The 15,000-nt window shown below is 46.0% G+C and overlaps 1 protein-coding gene across 4 annotated transcripts in view; it reads right to left on the bottom strand.

Annotated features, from left to right (window-relative positions):
* LOC128702017 (calcium-activated chloride channel regulator 1) overlaps positions 1–15,000 on the bottom strand; it is a 63,429-nt gene that overhangs the window by 45,630 nt on the left and 2,799 nt on the right. For all 4 annotated transcript variants that reach the window (XM_070101435.1, XM_070101437.1, XM_070101434.1 and 1 more), the window contains one exon: positions 4,146–4,259. In XM_070101435.1, coding sequence (XP_069957536.1) covers positions 4,146–4,259 — 114 coding nt within the window. The remainder of the gene's footprint in view (positions 1–4,145; positions 4,260–15,000) is intronic.

Genomic DNA, 15,000 nt, shown 5'->3' with positions numbered 1-15,000 from the left:
TAAAGCTATGTATGGATCCTGCCTCCACTACATCGCTTCCCAAACTATTCCACTTCCTGACTACTCTGTGACTGAAGAAATACTTCCTAACATCCCTGTGACTCATCTGCGTCTTCAACTTCCAACTGTGTCCCCTTGTTGCTGTGTGTGTGTGTGTGTGTGTGTGTGTGTGTGTGTGTGTGTGTGTGTATGTGTGTGTGTGTGTGTTTGTGTGTGTGTGTGCTTTATGTGTTGCATCACTCTGGTAATCCCATCATCCTTGGATCAAAAGCTCTGGGGAAGGCCAGGCTTGCTTCACATCCTCAAGTATAACTCCACTCACTCACTCTCTCTCTCTCTCTCTCTCTCTCTCTCTCTCTCTCTCTCTATGATATTGGTGGAAGACTCTTGACTGGGGAAGTTAGAGCGGCCCTCCTCTACCTCGGATCAAACCTGACTACCTAACAATAACATTAATAATAATAATAGTAATAATAATAATAATAATAATAATAATAATAATAATAATAATAATAATAATAATAATAATAATAATAATAATAATAATGACAGTAATGAACTACACTGAGTGACCTACACTGAGTGACCTACACTGAGTGACCTACACCGAGTGACCTACACTGAGTGACCTACACTGAGTGACCTACACCGAGTGACCTACACTGAGTGACCTACACTGAGTGACCTACACTGAGTGACGTACACCGAGTGACCTACACTGAGTGACCTACACTGAGTGACCTACACCGAGTGACCTACACTGAGTGACCTACACTGAGTGACCTACACCGAGTGACCTACACTGAGTGACCTACACTGAGTGACCTACACCGAGTGACCTACACTGAGTGACCTACACCGAGTGACCTACACTGAGTGACCTACACTGAGTGCCCTACACTGAGTGACGTACACCGAGTGACCTACACTGAGTGACCTACACCGAGTGACCTACACTGAGTGACCTACACCGAGTGACCTACACTGAGTGACCTACACCGAGTGACCTACACTGAGTGACCTACACCGAGTGACCTACACTGACTGACCTATACCGAGTGACCTACACTGAGTGACCTATACCGAGTGACCTACACTGAGTGACCTACACCGAGTGACCTACACTGACTGACCTATACCGAGTGACCTACACTGAGTGACCTACACCGAGTGACCTACACTGAGTGACCTATACAGAGTGACCTACACTGAGTGACCTACACCGAGTGACCTACACTGAGTGACCTACACCGAGTGACCTACACTGAGTGACCTATACCGAGTGACCTACACTGAGTGACCTACACCGAGTGACCTACACTGAGTGACCTATACCGAGTGACCTACACTGAGTGACCTACACCGAGTGACCTACACTGAGTGACCTATACCGAGTGACCTACACTGAGTGACCTACACCGAGTGACCTACACTGAGTGACCTATACCGAGTGACCTACACTGAGTGACCTACACCGAGTGACCTACACTGAGTGACCTATACCGAGTGACCTACACTGAGTGACCTACACCGAGTAGCCTACACTGAGTGACCTATACAGAGTGACCTACACTGAGTGACCTACACCGAGTGACCTACACTGAGTGACCTACACCGAGTGACCTACACTGAGTGACCTATACCGAGTGACCTACACTGAGTGACCTACACCGAGTGACCTACACTGAGTGACCTATACCGAGTGACCTACACTGAGTGACCTATACCGAGTGACCTACACTGAGTGACCTATACCGAGTGACCTACACTGAGTGACCTACACCGAGTGACCTACACTGAGTGACCTACACCGAGTGACCTACACTGAGTGACCTATACCGAGTGACCTACACTGAGTGACCTACACCGAGTGACCTGCACTGAGTGACCTATACCGAGTGACCTACACTGAGTGACCTACACTGAGTGACCTACACTGAGTGACCTACACCGAGTGACCTACACTGAGTGACCTATACCGAGTGACCTACACTGAGTGACCTACACCGAGTGACCTACACTGAGTGACCTACACCGAGTGACCTACACTGAGTGACCTACACCGAGTGACCTACACTGAGTGACCTACACCGAGTGACCTACACTGAGTGACCTACACTGAGTGACCTACACTGAGTGACCTACACCGAGTGACCTACACTGAGTGACCTACACCGAGTGACCTACACTGAGTGACCTACACCGAGTGACCTACACTGAGTGACCTACACCGAGTGACCTGCACTGAGTGACCTATACCGAGTGACCTACACTGAGTGACCTACACTGAGTGACCTACACCGAGTGACCTATACCGAGTGACCTACACTGAGTGACCTACACCGAGTGACCTACACTGAGTGACCTATACCGAGTGACCTACACTGAGTGACCTACACCGAGTAGCCTACACTGAGTGACCTATACAGAGTGACCTACACTGAGTGACCTACACCGAGCGACCTACACTGAGTGACCTACACCGAGTGACCTACACTGAGTGACCTATACCGAGTGACCTACACTGAGTGACCTACACCGAGTGACCTACACTGAGTGACCTATACCGAGTGACCTACACTGAGTGACCTACACCGAGTGACCTACACTGAGTGACCTATACCGAGTGACCTACACTGAGTGACCTATACCGAGTGACCTACACTGAGTGACCTATACCGAGTGACCTACACTGAGTGACCTACACCGAGTGACCTACACTGAGTGACCTACACCGAGTGACCTACACTGAGTGACCTATACCGAGTGACCTACACTGAGTGACCTACACCGAGTGACCTGCACTGAGTGACCTATACCGATTGACCTACACTGAGTGACCTACACTGAGTGACCTACACTGAGTGACCTACACCGAGTGACCTACACTGAGTGACCTATACCGAGTGACCTACACTGAGTGACCTACACCGAGTGACCTACACTGAGTGACCTACACCGAGTGACCTACACTGAGTGACCTACACCGAGTGACCTACACTGAGTGACCTACACCGAGTGACCTACACTGAGTGACCTACACTGAGTGACCTACACTGAGTGACCTACACCGAGTGACCTACACTGAGTGACCTACACCGAGTGACCTACACTGAGTGACCTACACCGAGTGACCTACACTGAGTGACCTATACCGAGTGACCTACACTGAGTGACCTACACCGAGTGACCTACACCGAGTGACCTACACCGAGTGACCTACACTGAGTGACCTACACCGAGTGACCTACACCGAGTGACCTACACCGAGTGACCTACACCGAGTGACCTACACTGAGTGACCTACACCGAGTGCCCTACACTGAGTGACGTACACCGAGTGACCTACACTGAGTGACCTACACCGAGTGACCTACACTGAGTGACCTACACCGAGTGACCTACACTGAGTGACCTACACCGAGTGACCTACACTGAGTGACCTACACCGAGTGACCTACACTGAGTGACCTACACCGAGTGACCTACACTGAGTGACCTACACCGAGTGACCTACACTGAGTGACCTACACCGAGTGACCTACACTGAGTGACCTACACCGAGTGACCTACACTGAGGGTAGCCTACACCAAGTGACCTATACTGAGGGTGACCTACACTGAGGGTGGCCTACACTAAGTGACCTATACTGAGGGTGACCTACAATGAGTGACCTACACTGAGGGTGGCCTACACTAAGTGACCTATACTGAAGGTGACCTACACTGAGTGACCTACACTGAGGGTAGCCTACATTAAGTGACCTATACTGATGGTGACCTACACTGAGTGACCTACACTGAGGGTAGCCTACATTAAGTGACCTATACTGATGGTGACCTATACTGAGGGTGACCTACACTGAGTGACCTACACTGAGGGTGGCCTACACTAAGTGACCTATACTGATGGTGACCTACACTGAGTGACCTACACTGAGGGTGGCCTACACAAAGTGACCTACACTGAGGGTAGCCTACATTAAGTGACCTATATTGATGGTGACCTACACTGAGTGACCTACACTGAGGGTGGCCTACACTAAGTGACCTATACTGATGGTGACCTACACTGAGTGACCTACACTGAGGGTGGCCTACACTAAGTGACCTACACTGAGAGTGACCTACACTGAGTGACCTACCATATAGTCCTCACTGTAGTTCCAGGTTGAAGGGACCACAATAGTGACCTCCCTGAAGTATGCTCGTTGTCGTGTGGCCTCGTTCAGTACCTCGGAACCTTCCATGAACATCATCTGCAAAGGTCACAGGTCACAAGGTCAGTCAAAGTTGCATAGGTGTCATACTCACCCTGGTCTAGGACCTTACTGAACCTTTAAACGTGGCCCTACACAGCGTGGATACATTCCCCCAGAGAGCGTGGCCACATGGTCACATGGCCCTAGATAGCGTGACCAAGTGGTCACATGGTCCTAGAGAGTGTGGCCACATGGTCCTAGAGAGTGTGGCCACATGGTTCTGGAGAGTGTGGCCACATGGCCCTAGAGAGTGTGGTCACATGGTCCTAGAGAGTGTGGCCACATGGTCCTAGAGAGCGTGGTCGCATGGCCCCAGACAGTATGGCTACATGATCCCAGAGACCATGGACCTAGAGACCATAGTCACATGGCCCTAGAGAGCTTGGCCACATGGCCCCAGATATCCTGCATAAACTATTGCTCTACAACACGTGGGCGAGTGACGTCACGCGCCACAGCTCTTATTTACGTTCTTCGAAATGAATCCGGATTAACTGCATCATCAGTATTATTATACTCATGGGGAAGGCCTAAACCCGTAGGAATCATGGAGCGCATGTGAAAAGTGGCTAGTTTATTATGCACCTCTTATCCATACTGTGGATGGTAGAGCAAGAGTATATGGGTACACAATAGGCCTAGGAACTAGGCCTGTTGTTACAAGCAAATTGATTATATTTGCTTAATATGTCTTGTATCTTATTATCATTAATAAGATATCTTAATATATATCACAAAGGTTATTATACTATCTGTCTCTATTTTCTGCAATAAGTGGACAATTAAGCACATAGTGTTCAAGACAGTGACCATAGTGTTGGTCACATACTTTGTATTTGGTTTGATCATCATCTGTGTGTCTGTCAAACTGCCAGAAGTGCTTGTAACCAAGTCTAAGCCTGGCTACTACAACATCAGACTACCAGAAGTACTTGTAACCAAGTCTAAGCCTGGCTACTACAACATCAGACTACCAGAAGTACTTGTAACCAAGTCTAAGACTGGCTACTACAACATCAGACCACCAGAAGTACTTGTAACCAAGTCCAAGACTGGTTACTGCAACATCAGACTACCAGAAGTACTTGTAACCAAGTCTAAGACTGGCTACTACAACATCAGACTACCAGAAGTACTTGTAACCAAGTCTAAGCCTGGCTACTACAACATCAGACTACCAGAAGTACTTGTAACCAAGTCTAAGACTGGCTACTACAACATCAGACTACCAGAAGTACTTGTAACCAAGTCTAAGACTGGTTACTGCAACATCAGACTACCAGAAGTACTTGTAACCAAGTCTAAGACTGGTTACTACAACATCAGACCACCAGAAGTACTTGTAACCAAGTCTAAGACTGGCTACTACAACATCAGACCACCAGAAGTACTTGTAACCAAGTCTAAGACTGGCTACTACAACATCAGACTACCAGAAGTACTTGTAACCAAGTCTAAGCCTGGCTACTACAACATCAGACCACCAGAAGTACTTGTAACCAAGTCTAAGACTGGTTACTGCAACATCAGACTACCAGAAGTACTTGTAACCAAGTCTAAGACTGGTTACTACAACATCAGACCACCAGAAGTAATTGTAACCAAGTCTAAGACTGGCTACTACAACATCAGACCACCAGAAGTACTTGTAACCAAGTCTAAGACTGGCTACTACAACATCAGACTACCAGAAGTACTTGTAACCAAGTCTAAGACTGGCTACTACAACATCAGACTACCAGAAGTACTTGTAACCAAGTCTAAGACTGGCTACTACAACATCAGACTACCAGAAGTACTTGTAACCAAGTCTAAGCCTGGCTACTACAACATCAGACTAGCAGAAGTACTGGTAACCAAGTCTAAGACTGGCTACTACAACATCATACTAGCAGAAGTACTGGTAACCAAGTCTAAGACTGGTTACTACAACATCAGACTACCAGAAGTACTTGTAACCAAGTCTAAGCCTGGCTACTACAACATCAGACTACCAGAAGTACTTGTAACCAAGTCTAAGACTGGCTACTACAACATCAGACTACCAGAAGTACTTGTAACCAAGTCTAAGACGGGCTACTACAACATCAGACCACCAGAAGTACTTGTAACCAAGTCTAAGACTGGCTACTACAACATCAGACTACCAGAAGTACTTGTAACCAAGTCTAAGACTGGCTACTACAACATCAGACCACCAGAAGTACTTGTAACCAAGTCTAAGTCTGGCTACTACAACATCAGACCACCAGAAGTACTTGTAACCAAGTCCAAGACTGGCTACTACAACATCAGACTACCAGAAGTACTTGTAACCAAGTCTAAGACTGGCTACTACAACATCAGACTACCAGAAGTACTTGTAACCAAGTCTAAGTCTGGCTACTACAACATCAGACCACCAGAAGTACTTGTAACCAAGTCTAAGACTGGCTACTACAACATCAGACTACCAGAAGTACTTGTAACCAAGTCTAAGACTGGCTACTACAACATCAGACTACCAGAAGTAATTGTAACCAAGTCTAAGCCTGGCTACTACAACATCAGACTAGCTGGTAACCAAGTCTAAGACTGGCTACTACAACATCAGACTACCAGAACTACATTTGCCAACAGTTGGGTATCTTTATCATTGAAACGTTTCGCCTACGCAGTAGACTTCTTCAACCAAGTACCAAGTACAGTGTTAATCTCAATAATCCCATCACCGATACCAGAAACACCAAGCTACTGACTTCCTCGTGTTAATAAGAACCTGGAAATATTCATGACAGCCAGGAACAGTTCTGAGGGCTTCGTTGTGTATTCACTCCAAGGGCAGAAGAGAATTTGACTTAGGTAACATTAACATGGGTGCAGCGTAATTGGATCTAATATAAAGTATGTTCATCACTGTCACTACTCTTACAATAATAACATATTTGGGGGTGTAGAGAACGTCACTTTAACTTGGATATATACACTGAGAGGTGTATGTTTCTCAGTGTATATACACTGGTAGTTTACATTAATCATTAATTTAGGTATTTAACTATTCTTGACTGGTGGTGTACAGGTGACATGACCCTCGTGTAGTAGATAGACTTTAAACCCCATTAACCAATCACTCAGTGCCTACCATACACATTATTTTGGTATAGTATAGTAGATTTATTGAAAGAAGCGTCTACACCAAGACTTCTGTACGATTCTGTATGATTTACTGTATGATTCTGTATGGTTTGGAAGGGGGAGTGAGGGAGAGGGAATAACTTGGGGAATAAGAGACAGACTAAATGGGATGATAAGACATGTGGAGACTCCCAGCTGTGTGGCTGTCTTGCTGCTGTCAGTCTATCACCCACGCCCACCTTCACACGCCCACCACCCACGCCCACCTTCACACGCCCACCTTCGCCGCTCATGCGTTTTTATAGTTTATTTTTTTCGCAACCCACTGCCCATTTATACCCATCAGTTATATCCACTACCCATGTCACCACTGCCACCACTACTACTACTACTACCACTACCACCACCACCATTACCACTACCACCACACCACCACCACTACCACAACAACACCACCACCACCGCCTACTACGCAACTTCCACCACAGAAGCATCAACCACATCTACCACCACAGAAGCATCAACCACAACTACCACCACAGAAGCATCAACCACATCTACCACCACAGAAGCATCAACCACATCTACCACCACAGAAGCATCAACCACAACTTCCACCACAGAAGCATCAACCACATCTACCACCACAGAAGCATCAACCACAACTAACACCACAGAAGCATCAACCACATCTACCACCACAGAAGCATCAACCACATCTACCACCACAGAAGCATCAACCACATCTACCACCACAGAAGCATCAACCACATCTACCACCACAGAAGCATCAACCACATCTACCACCACAGAAGCATCAACCACATCTACCACCACAGAAGCATCAACCACATCTACCACCACAGAAGCATCAACCACATCTACCACCACAGAAGCATCAACCACATCTACCACCACAGAAGCATCAACCACATCTACCACCACAGAAGCATCAACCACATCTACCACCACAGAAGCATCAACCACATCTACCACCACAGAAGCATCAACCACAACTAACACCACAGAAGCATCAACCACATCTACCACCACAGAAGCATCAACCACATCTACCACCACAGAAGCATCAACCACATCTACCACCACAGAAGCATCAACCACAACTAACACCACAGAAGCATCAACCACATCTACCACCACAGAAGCATCAACCACATCTACCACCACAGAAGCATCAACCACAACTTCCACCACAGAAGCATCAACCACATCTACCACCACAGAAGCATCAACCACAACTACCACCACAGAAGCATCAATGACATCTACCACCACAGAAGCATCAACCACAACTACCACCACAGAAGCATCAACCACATCTACCACCACAGAAGCATCAACCACAACTTCCACCACAGAAGCATCAACCACATCTACCACCACAGAAGCATCAACCACAACTACCACCACAGAAGCATCAATGACATCTACCACCACAGAAGCATCAACCACAACTACCACCACAGAAGCATCAATGACATCTACCACCACAGAAGCATCAACCACAACTACCACCACAGAAGCATCAATGACATCTACCACCACAGAAGCATCAACCACAACTACCACCACAGAAGCATCAACCACAACTACCACCACAGAAGCATCAACCACAACTACCACCACCCACTACTATCTACCAGTGTCTGGAGAGTAATTGCCTATTAAGTACTGTAAGTACCGACCACCAGCTGTTAAGCCCACACACATGCCACCGTACACATGTATACACGTGTGTGTACACCTAAATACACACACACACACACACACACACACACACACACACACACACACACACACACAACTGGAAGCTGAAGTCTCAGACGAGTCACAGGGACGTTAGGAAGTATTTCTTCAGTCATAGAGTTGTCAGCAAGTGGAATAGCCTAGCAAGTGAAGTAGTGGAGGCAGGAACCATACATAGTTTTAAGAAGAGGTATGACAAAGCTCAGGAAGCAGAGAGAGAGAGGATCCAGTAGCGATCAGTGAAGAGGCGGGGCCAGGAGCTGAGTCTCGACCCCTGCAACCACAATTAGGTGAGTACAATTAGGTGAGGTGAGTACACACACACACACACACACACACACACACACACACACACACACACGCACACACACACACACACACACACACTATTGAAACAAACGGATATATGCAGAGAAAGATCGCAGCAGAATTCGAAGCCACGTCAGGGAGGTTGGCAAGGTCCCCCAAGTGACGCTCTAGACCACTCAGCCACAGATGCCTCATAACCTGGGCAGCCTGGTTTACAAACCATGTTTCTCCCAGCCCGGGCACACCAGTGGGCCTCAAGCATGGGCTCAGTCTTCCCCTTGTGTTATGACATCATAAGCGATTTTGATATTAGTGCAACTGGCAGAAACGAAAGAGTATAAACAGTGTTCACAGTCAGCAAGTACCTACTGACTGCTAGGTGAACAGTGACAGCAGGTGTAAGGTGACTAACACCCAGGTAACTACTGACTGCTAGGTGAACAGTGACAGCAGGTGTAAGGTGACTAACACCCAGGTAACTACTGACTGCTAGGTGAACAGTGACAGCAGGTGTAAGGTGACTAACACCCAGGTAACTACTGACTGCTAGGTGAACAGTGACAGCAGGTGTAAGGTGACTAACACCCAGGTAACTACTGACTGCTAGGTGAACAGTGACAGCAGGTGTAAGGTGACTAACACCCAGGTAACTACTGACTGCTAGGTGAACAGTGACAGCAGGTGTAAGGTGACTAACACCCAGGTAACTACTGACTGCTAGGTGAACAGTGACAGCAGGTGTAAGGTGACTAACACCCAGGTAACTACTGACTGCTAGGTGAACAGTGACAGCAGGTGTAAGGTGACTAACACCCAGGTACCTACTGACTGCTAGGTGAACAGTGACAGCAGGTGTAAGGTGACTAACACCCAGGTAACTACTGACTGCTAGGTGAACAGTGACAGCAGGTGTAAGGTGACTAACACCCAGGTAACTACTGACTGCTAGGTGAACAGTGACAGCAGGTGTAAGGTGACTAACACCCAGGTACCTACTGACTGCTAGGTGAACAGTGACAGCAGGTGTAAGGTGACTAACACCCAGGTAACTACTGACTGCTAGGTGAACAGTGACAGCAGGTGTAAGGTGACTAACACCCAGGTAACTACTGACTGCTAGGTGAACAGTGACAGCAGGTGTAAGGTGACTAACACCCAGGTAACTACTGACTGCTAGGTGAACAGTGACAGAAGGTGTAAGGTGACTAACACCCAGGTAACTACTGACTGCTAGGTGAACAGTGACAGCAGGTGTAAGGTGACTAACACCCAGGTAACTACTGACTGCTAGGTGAACAGTGACAGCAGGTGTAAGGTGACTAACACCCAGGTAACTACTGACTGCTAGGTGAACAGTGACAGAAGGTGTAAGGTGACTAACACCCAGGTAACTACTGACTGCTAGGTGAACAGTGACAGCAGGTGTAACGTGACTAACACCCAGGTAACTACTTACTGCTAGGTGAACAGTGACAGCAGGTGTAAGGTGACTAACACCCAGGTAACTACTTACTGCTAGGTGAACAGTGACAGCAGGTGTAAGGTGACTAACACCCAGGTACCTACTTACTGCTAGGTGAACAGTGACAGCAGGTGTAAGGCGACTAACACCCAGGTAACTACTGACTGCTAGGTGAACAGTGACAGCAGGTGTAAGGTGACTAACACTCAGGTACCTGCTGACTGCTAGGTGAACAGTGACAGCAGGTGTAAGGTGACTAACACCCAGATACCTACTTACTGCTAGGTGAACAGTGACAGAAGGTGTAAGGTGACTAACATCCAGGTACCTACTTACTGCTAGGTGAACAGTGACAGCAGGTGTAAGGTGACTAACACCCAGGTACCTACTTACTGCTAGGTGAACAGTGACAGCAGGTGTAAGGTGACTAACACCCAGGTACCTACCTACTTACTGCTAGGTGGACAGTGACAGCAGGTGTAAGGTGACTAACACCCAGGTACCTACCTACTTACTGCTAGGTGAACAGTGACAGCAGGTGTAAGGTGACTAACACCCAGGTACCTACTTACTGCTAGGTGAACAGTGACAGCAGGCGTAAGGTGACTAACACCCAGGTACCTACCTACTTACTGCTAGGTGAACAGTGACAGCAGGTGTAAGGTGACTAACACCCAGGTACCTACTTACTGCTAGGTGAACAGTGACAGCAGGTGTAAGGTGACTAACACCCAGGTACCTACCTACTTACTGCTAGGTGAACAGTGACAGCAGGTGTAAGGTGACATAAGAACATAAGAACATAAGAACGAAGGAACACTGCAGAAGGCCTACTGGCCCATGCGAGGCAGGTCCAAGTCCCTACCGGCCTAAGCCAATGCACCCAACCTAGTCAGGTCAGGTCACATTGACTTAAGGGAGGAACACGGCAACCGACCTGTTAGCACAAGCTATCAGGTCTAACTCACACCCACCCACATCTACTCATGTATTTATCCAACCTATTTTTAAAGCTACACAACGTTCTGGCCTCTATAACGGTACTTGGGAGTTTGTTCCACTCATCCACAACTCTATTACCAAACCAGTACTTTCCTATATCCCTCCTGAATCTGAATTTTTCCAACTTAAAACCATTGCTGCGAGTCCTGTCTAGGCTAGATATTTTCAGCACACTATTTACATCCCCTTTATTTATTCCTGTCTTCCACTTATAAACCTCAATCATATCCCCCCTAATTCTACGTCTTTCTAGAGAGTGCAGTTTCAGGGCCCTTAGTCTATCCTCATAGGGAAGGTTTCTGATACATGGGATCATCTTTGTCATCCTCCTTTGTACATTTTCCAGAGAATTTATATCCATTCTGTAATACGGTGACCAAAACTGTGCAGCATAATCTAAATGAGGCCTAACCAAGGATGTATAGAGTTGAAGAACAACCTGAGGACTCCTATTATTTATGCTTCTTGATATGAAGCCAAGGATTCTATTAGCTTTATTGCGAACACTTATGCACTGTTGTCTTGGTTTCAGATTACTGCTAACCAGAACTCCTAAATCTTTTTCGCAATCCGTAATATTAAGATCTACATTATTTAGTTTATATGTGGCATGGTTATTGTCCTGTCCAACATTTAGAACTTTGCATTTGTCTATATTAAACTGCATCTGCCACTTCTCCGACCACTGCATCAGTCTATTCAAATCTTCCTGGAGTGCTCGAATGTCCTCGTCAGAATGAATTCGACGGCCTATTTTGGTGTCATCGGCAAACTTGCCGATGTCGCTCTTTATGCCCTCATCTATGTCGTTTATGTAGATTGTGAACAGCAGGGGGCCCAACACTGACCCCTGTGGAACACCGCTCGTGACGCTTCCCCACTCTGATTTCTCCCCATTTATGCAAACTCTCTGCTGCCTATTTGTCAACCATGCCTCTATCCAGGAAAAAATTTCTCCTCCTATTCCATGTGCTTTAATTTTCCTCAATAGTCTCTGATGTGGGACCCTGTCAAAAGCCTTACTGAAGTCCATATACATAATATCATATTCATTACCATGATCTACCTCCTCAAATACCTTAGTGAAAAAAGTTAATAAATTCGTAAGGCAGGAACGCCCCTTTGTAAAACCATGCTGAGATTCGTTGATTAATTTATGCTTTTCAAGGTGGCTACGAACTGCCTCGGCAATTATTGATTCCATAAATTTTCCCACTATGGAGGTTAGGCTTATTGGTCTATAGTTCGAAGCTAAGGACCTGTCACCTGTTTTGAAAATAGGTATCACATTTGCCATTTTCCACTTATCTGGCACCATGCCAGTTTGTAGTGATATGTTGAAAAGATTAGCCAATGGTGTGCTAAGCTCCTCTTTACATTCCTTTAGAACCCTTGCATACAGTTCATCAGGGCCTGGGGATTTGTTAGGTTTTAATTTATCTATTTGCCTAAGGACCATGTCACTTGTGACCCTAATAGTGCACAGTTTATTATCGTCCTGTTCTACATAATTTATCATTACTGGAATATCGCTGGTATCCTCCTGTGTAAAAACTGAGAGGAAGTATGTGTTAAAAATTCTACACATTTCCTTATCACTGTCAGTGAGCTGACCCGAGGAACTTTTGAGTGGGCCTATCTTGTCCCTGATCTTACTTCTGTATACCTGAAAGAATCCTTTTGGGTTAGTCTTCGATTCTCTTGCAACTTTAACCTCATAATCTCTTTTTGCTTTTCTAATTCCCTTTTTTATTTCTCTCTTTAACTGAATATATCGATTTCTTAATTGCCCCTCTCCTCTTTTGATTTGCCTATATATGCCTCTCTTTTGACCAATCAGATATTTTAATCTATTGTTCATCCATTTAGGATCATTTTTGTTTGATCTGATTTCCCTATTTGGAACATAATTTGACTGAGCAGCTAGAACTATGCCCTGGAAAGCATCATATCGGCAACCATCACCACCTACCTGACCCCTAGTCAGGTCATTCCAGTTCAGCCCACCTAAGTAATTTTTCAGTCCTATGAAATCAGCCAAGCGAAAGTCAGGGACGGAGACTTGATTGCCATTATTAGGGGAATTCCATGATATGTTAAAACTGAGTGATTTGTGATCACTCTCCCCAAGCTCATCATTAACCTCAAGATTATTAATTAGTGTTTCCCTACTGGCAAGAACCAAGTCAAGGAGGTTATTTCCCCTAGTTGGCTCTGTCACAAACTGTTTTAAAAAACAATCCTGGATCGTATCAAGAAAGTCACCCGACTCTAAATTTCCTGTCAAATTGCTCCAGTCAATCTGTCTATAGTTGAAATCTCCCATTAGCACAACATTTTCGTATGTAGATGCCTTACGAATTTCGTCCCATAGAAGTTTACTGCACTCCCTATCAAGATTTGGGGCCCTGTAAATCACACCCAAAATTAGTTTTTCTCGGCCCTCGAGAAGCTGTAACCAAACAGATTCAGTGGCTGACGCTTCTAATTTAATATCTTGTCTAACACAACAATTTAAATTGTCTCTGACGTACATCGCTACTCCACCACCTTTCCTGTTGACCCTGTCAGTGTGGAATAATTTATAGCCTTGTATGTGACATTCAGAGGGCATCTCTCTATCTTTCAGATTGAGCCAGGTCTCTGTTATAGCAATAATATCTATGTTTCCTGCACTTGCAATTAATCTTAGCTCATCTATCTTATTTCTAACACTCCTGCTATTAGTATAGTAAACCTTAAGGGAGCTAGTCCCTTGCTGCCCTCTGCTGTCCCCCTTTGTTTGCTGACCTGTTCTATTGTCTTTATTTATAACTTCATGCTGAATGCCTTTTATACATTTACTGTTTCCAACCCTAGTGTTGCAACCTGCTTGTTTCCCACACACACCCATACCTCTATCTTCCATCAGTTTAAAATCATAGGCATTTCACCAATGGCCTTCTCAATCGAGTCTGCAAGTGCTACCACCCCTGCCCCAGAGAGATGAACCCCATCCCTTGCATACATATCATGTTTGCCATAAAAGTTGTTCCAGTTGTCAATGAATGGGATTGCAAGTTCCTTGCAGTATCTGTCTAGCCA

Source organism: Cherax quadricarinatus, chromosome 77, assembly GCF_038502225.1.
Source record: "Cherax quadricarinatus isolate ZL_2023a chromosome 77, ASM3850222v1, whole genome shotgun sequence".
NCBI lineage: Eukaryota > Metazoa > Arthropoda > Malacostraca > Decapoda > Parastacidae > Cherax > Cherax quadricarinatus.
The sequence above is the reverse complement of the archived record's forward strand: the minus strand, read 5'-3'. Positions and strand labels throughout refer to the sequence as shown.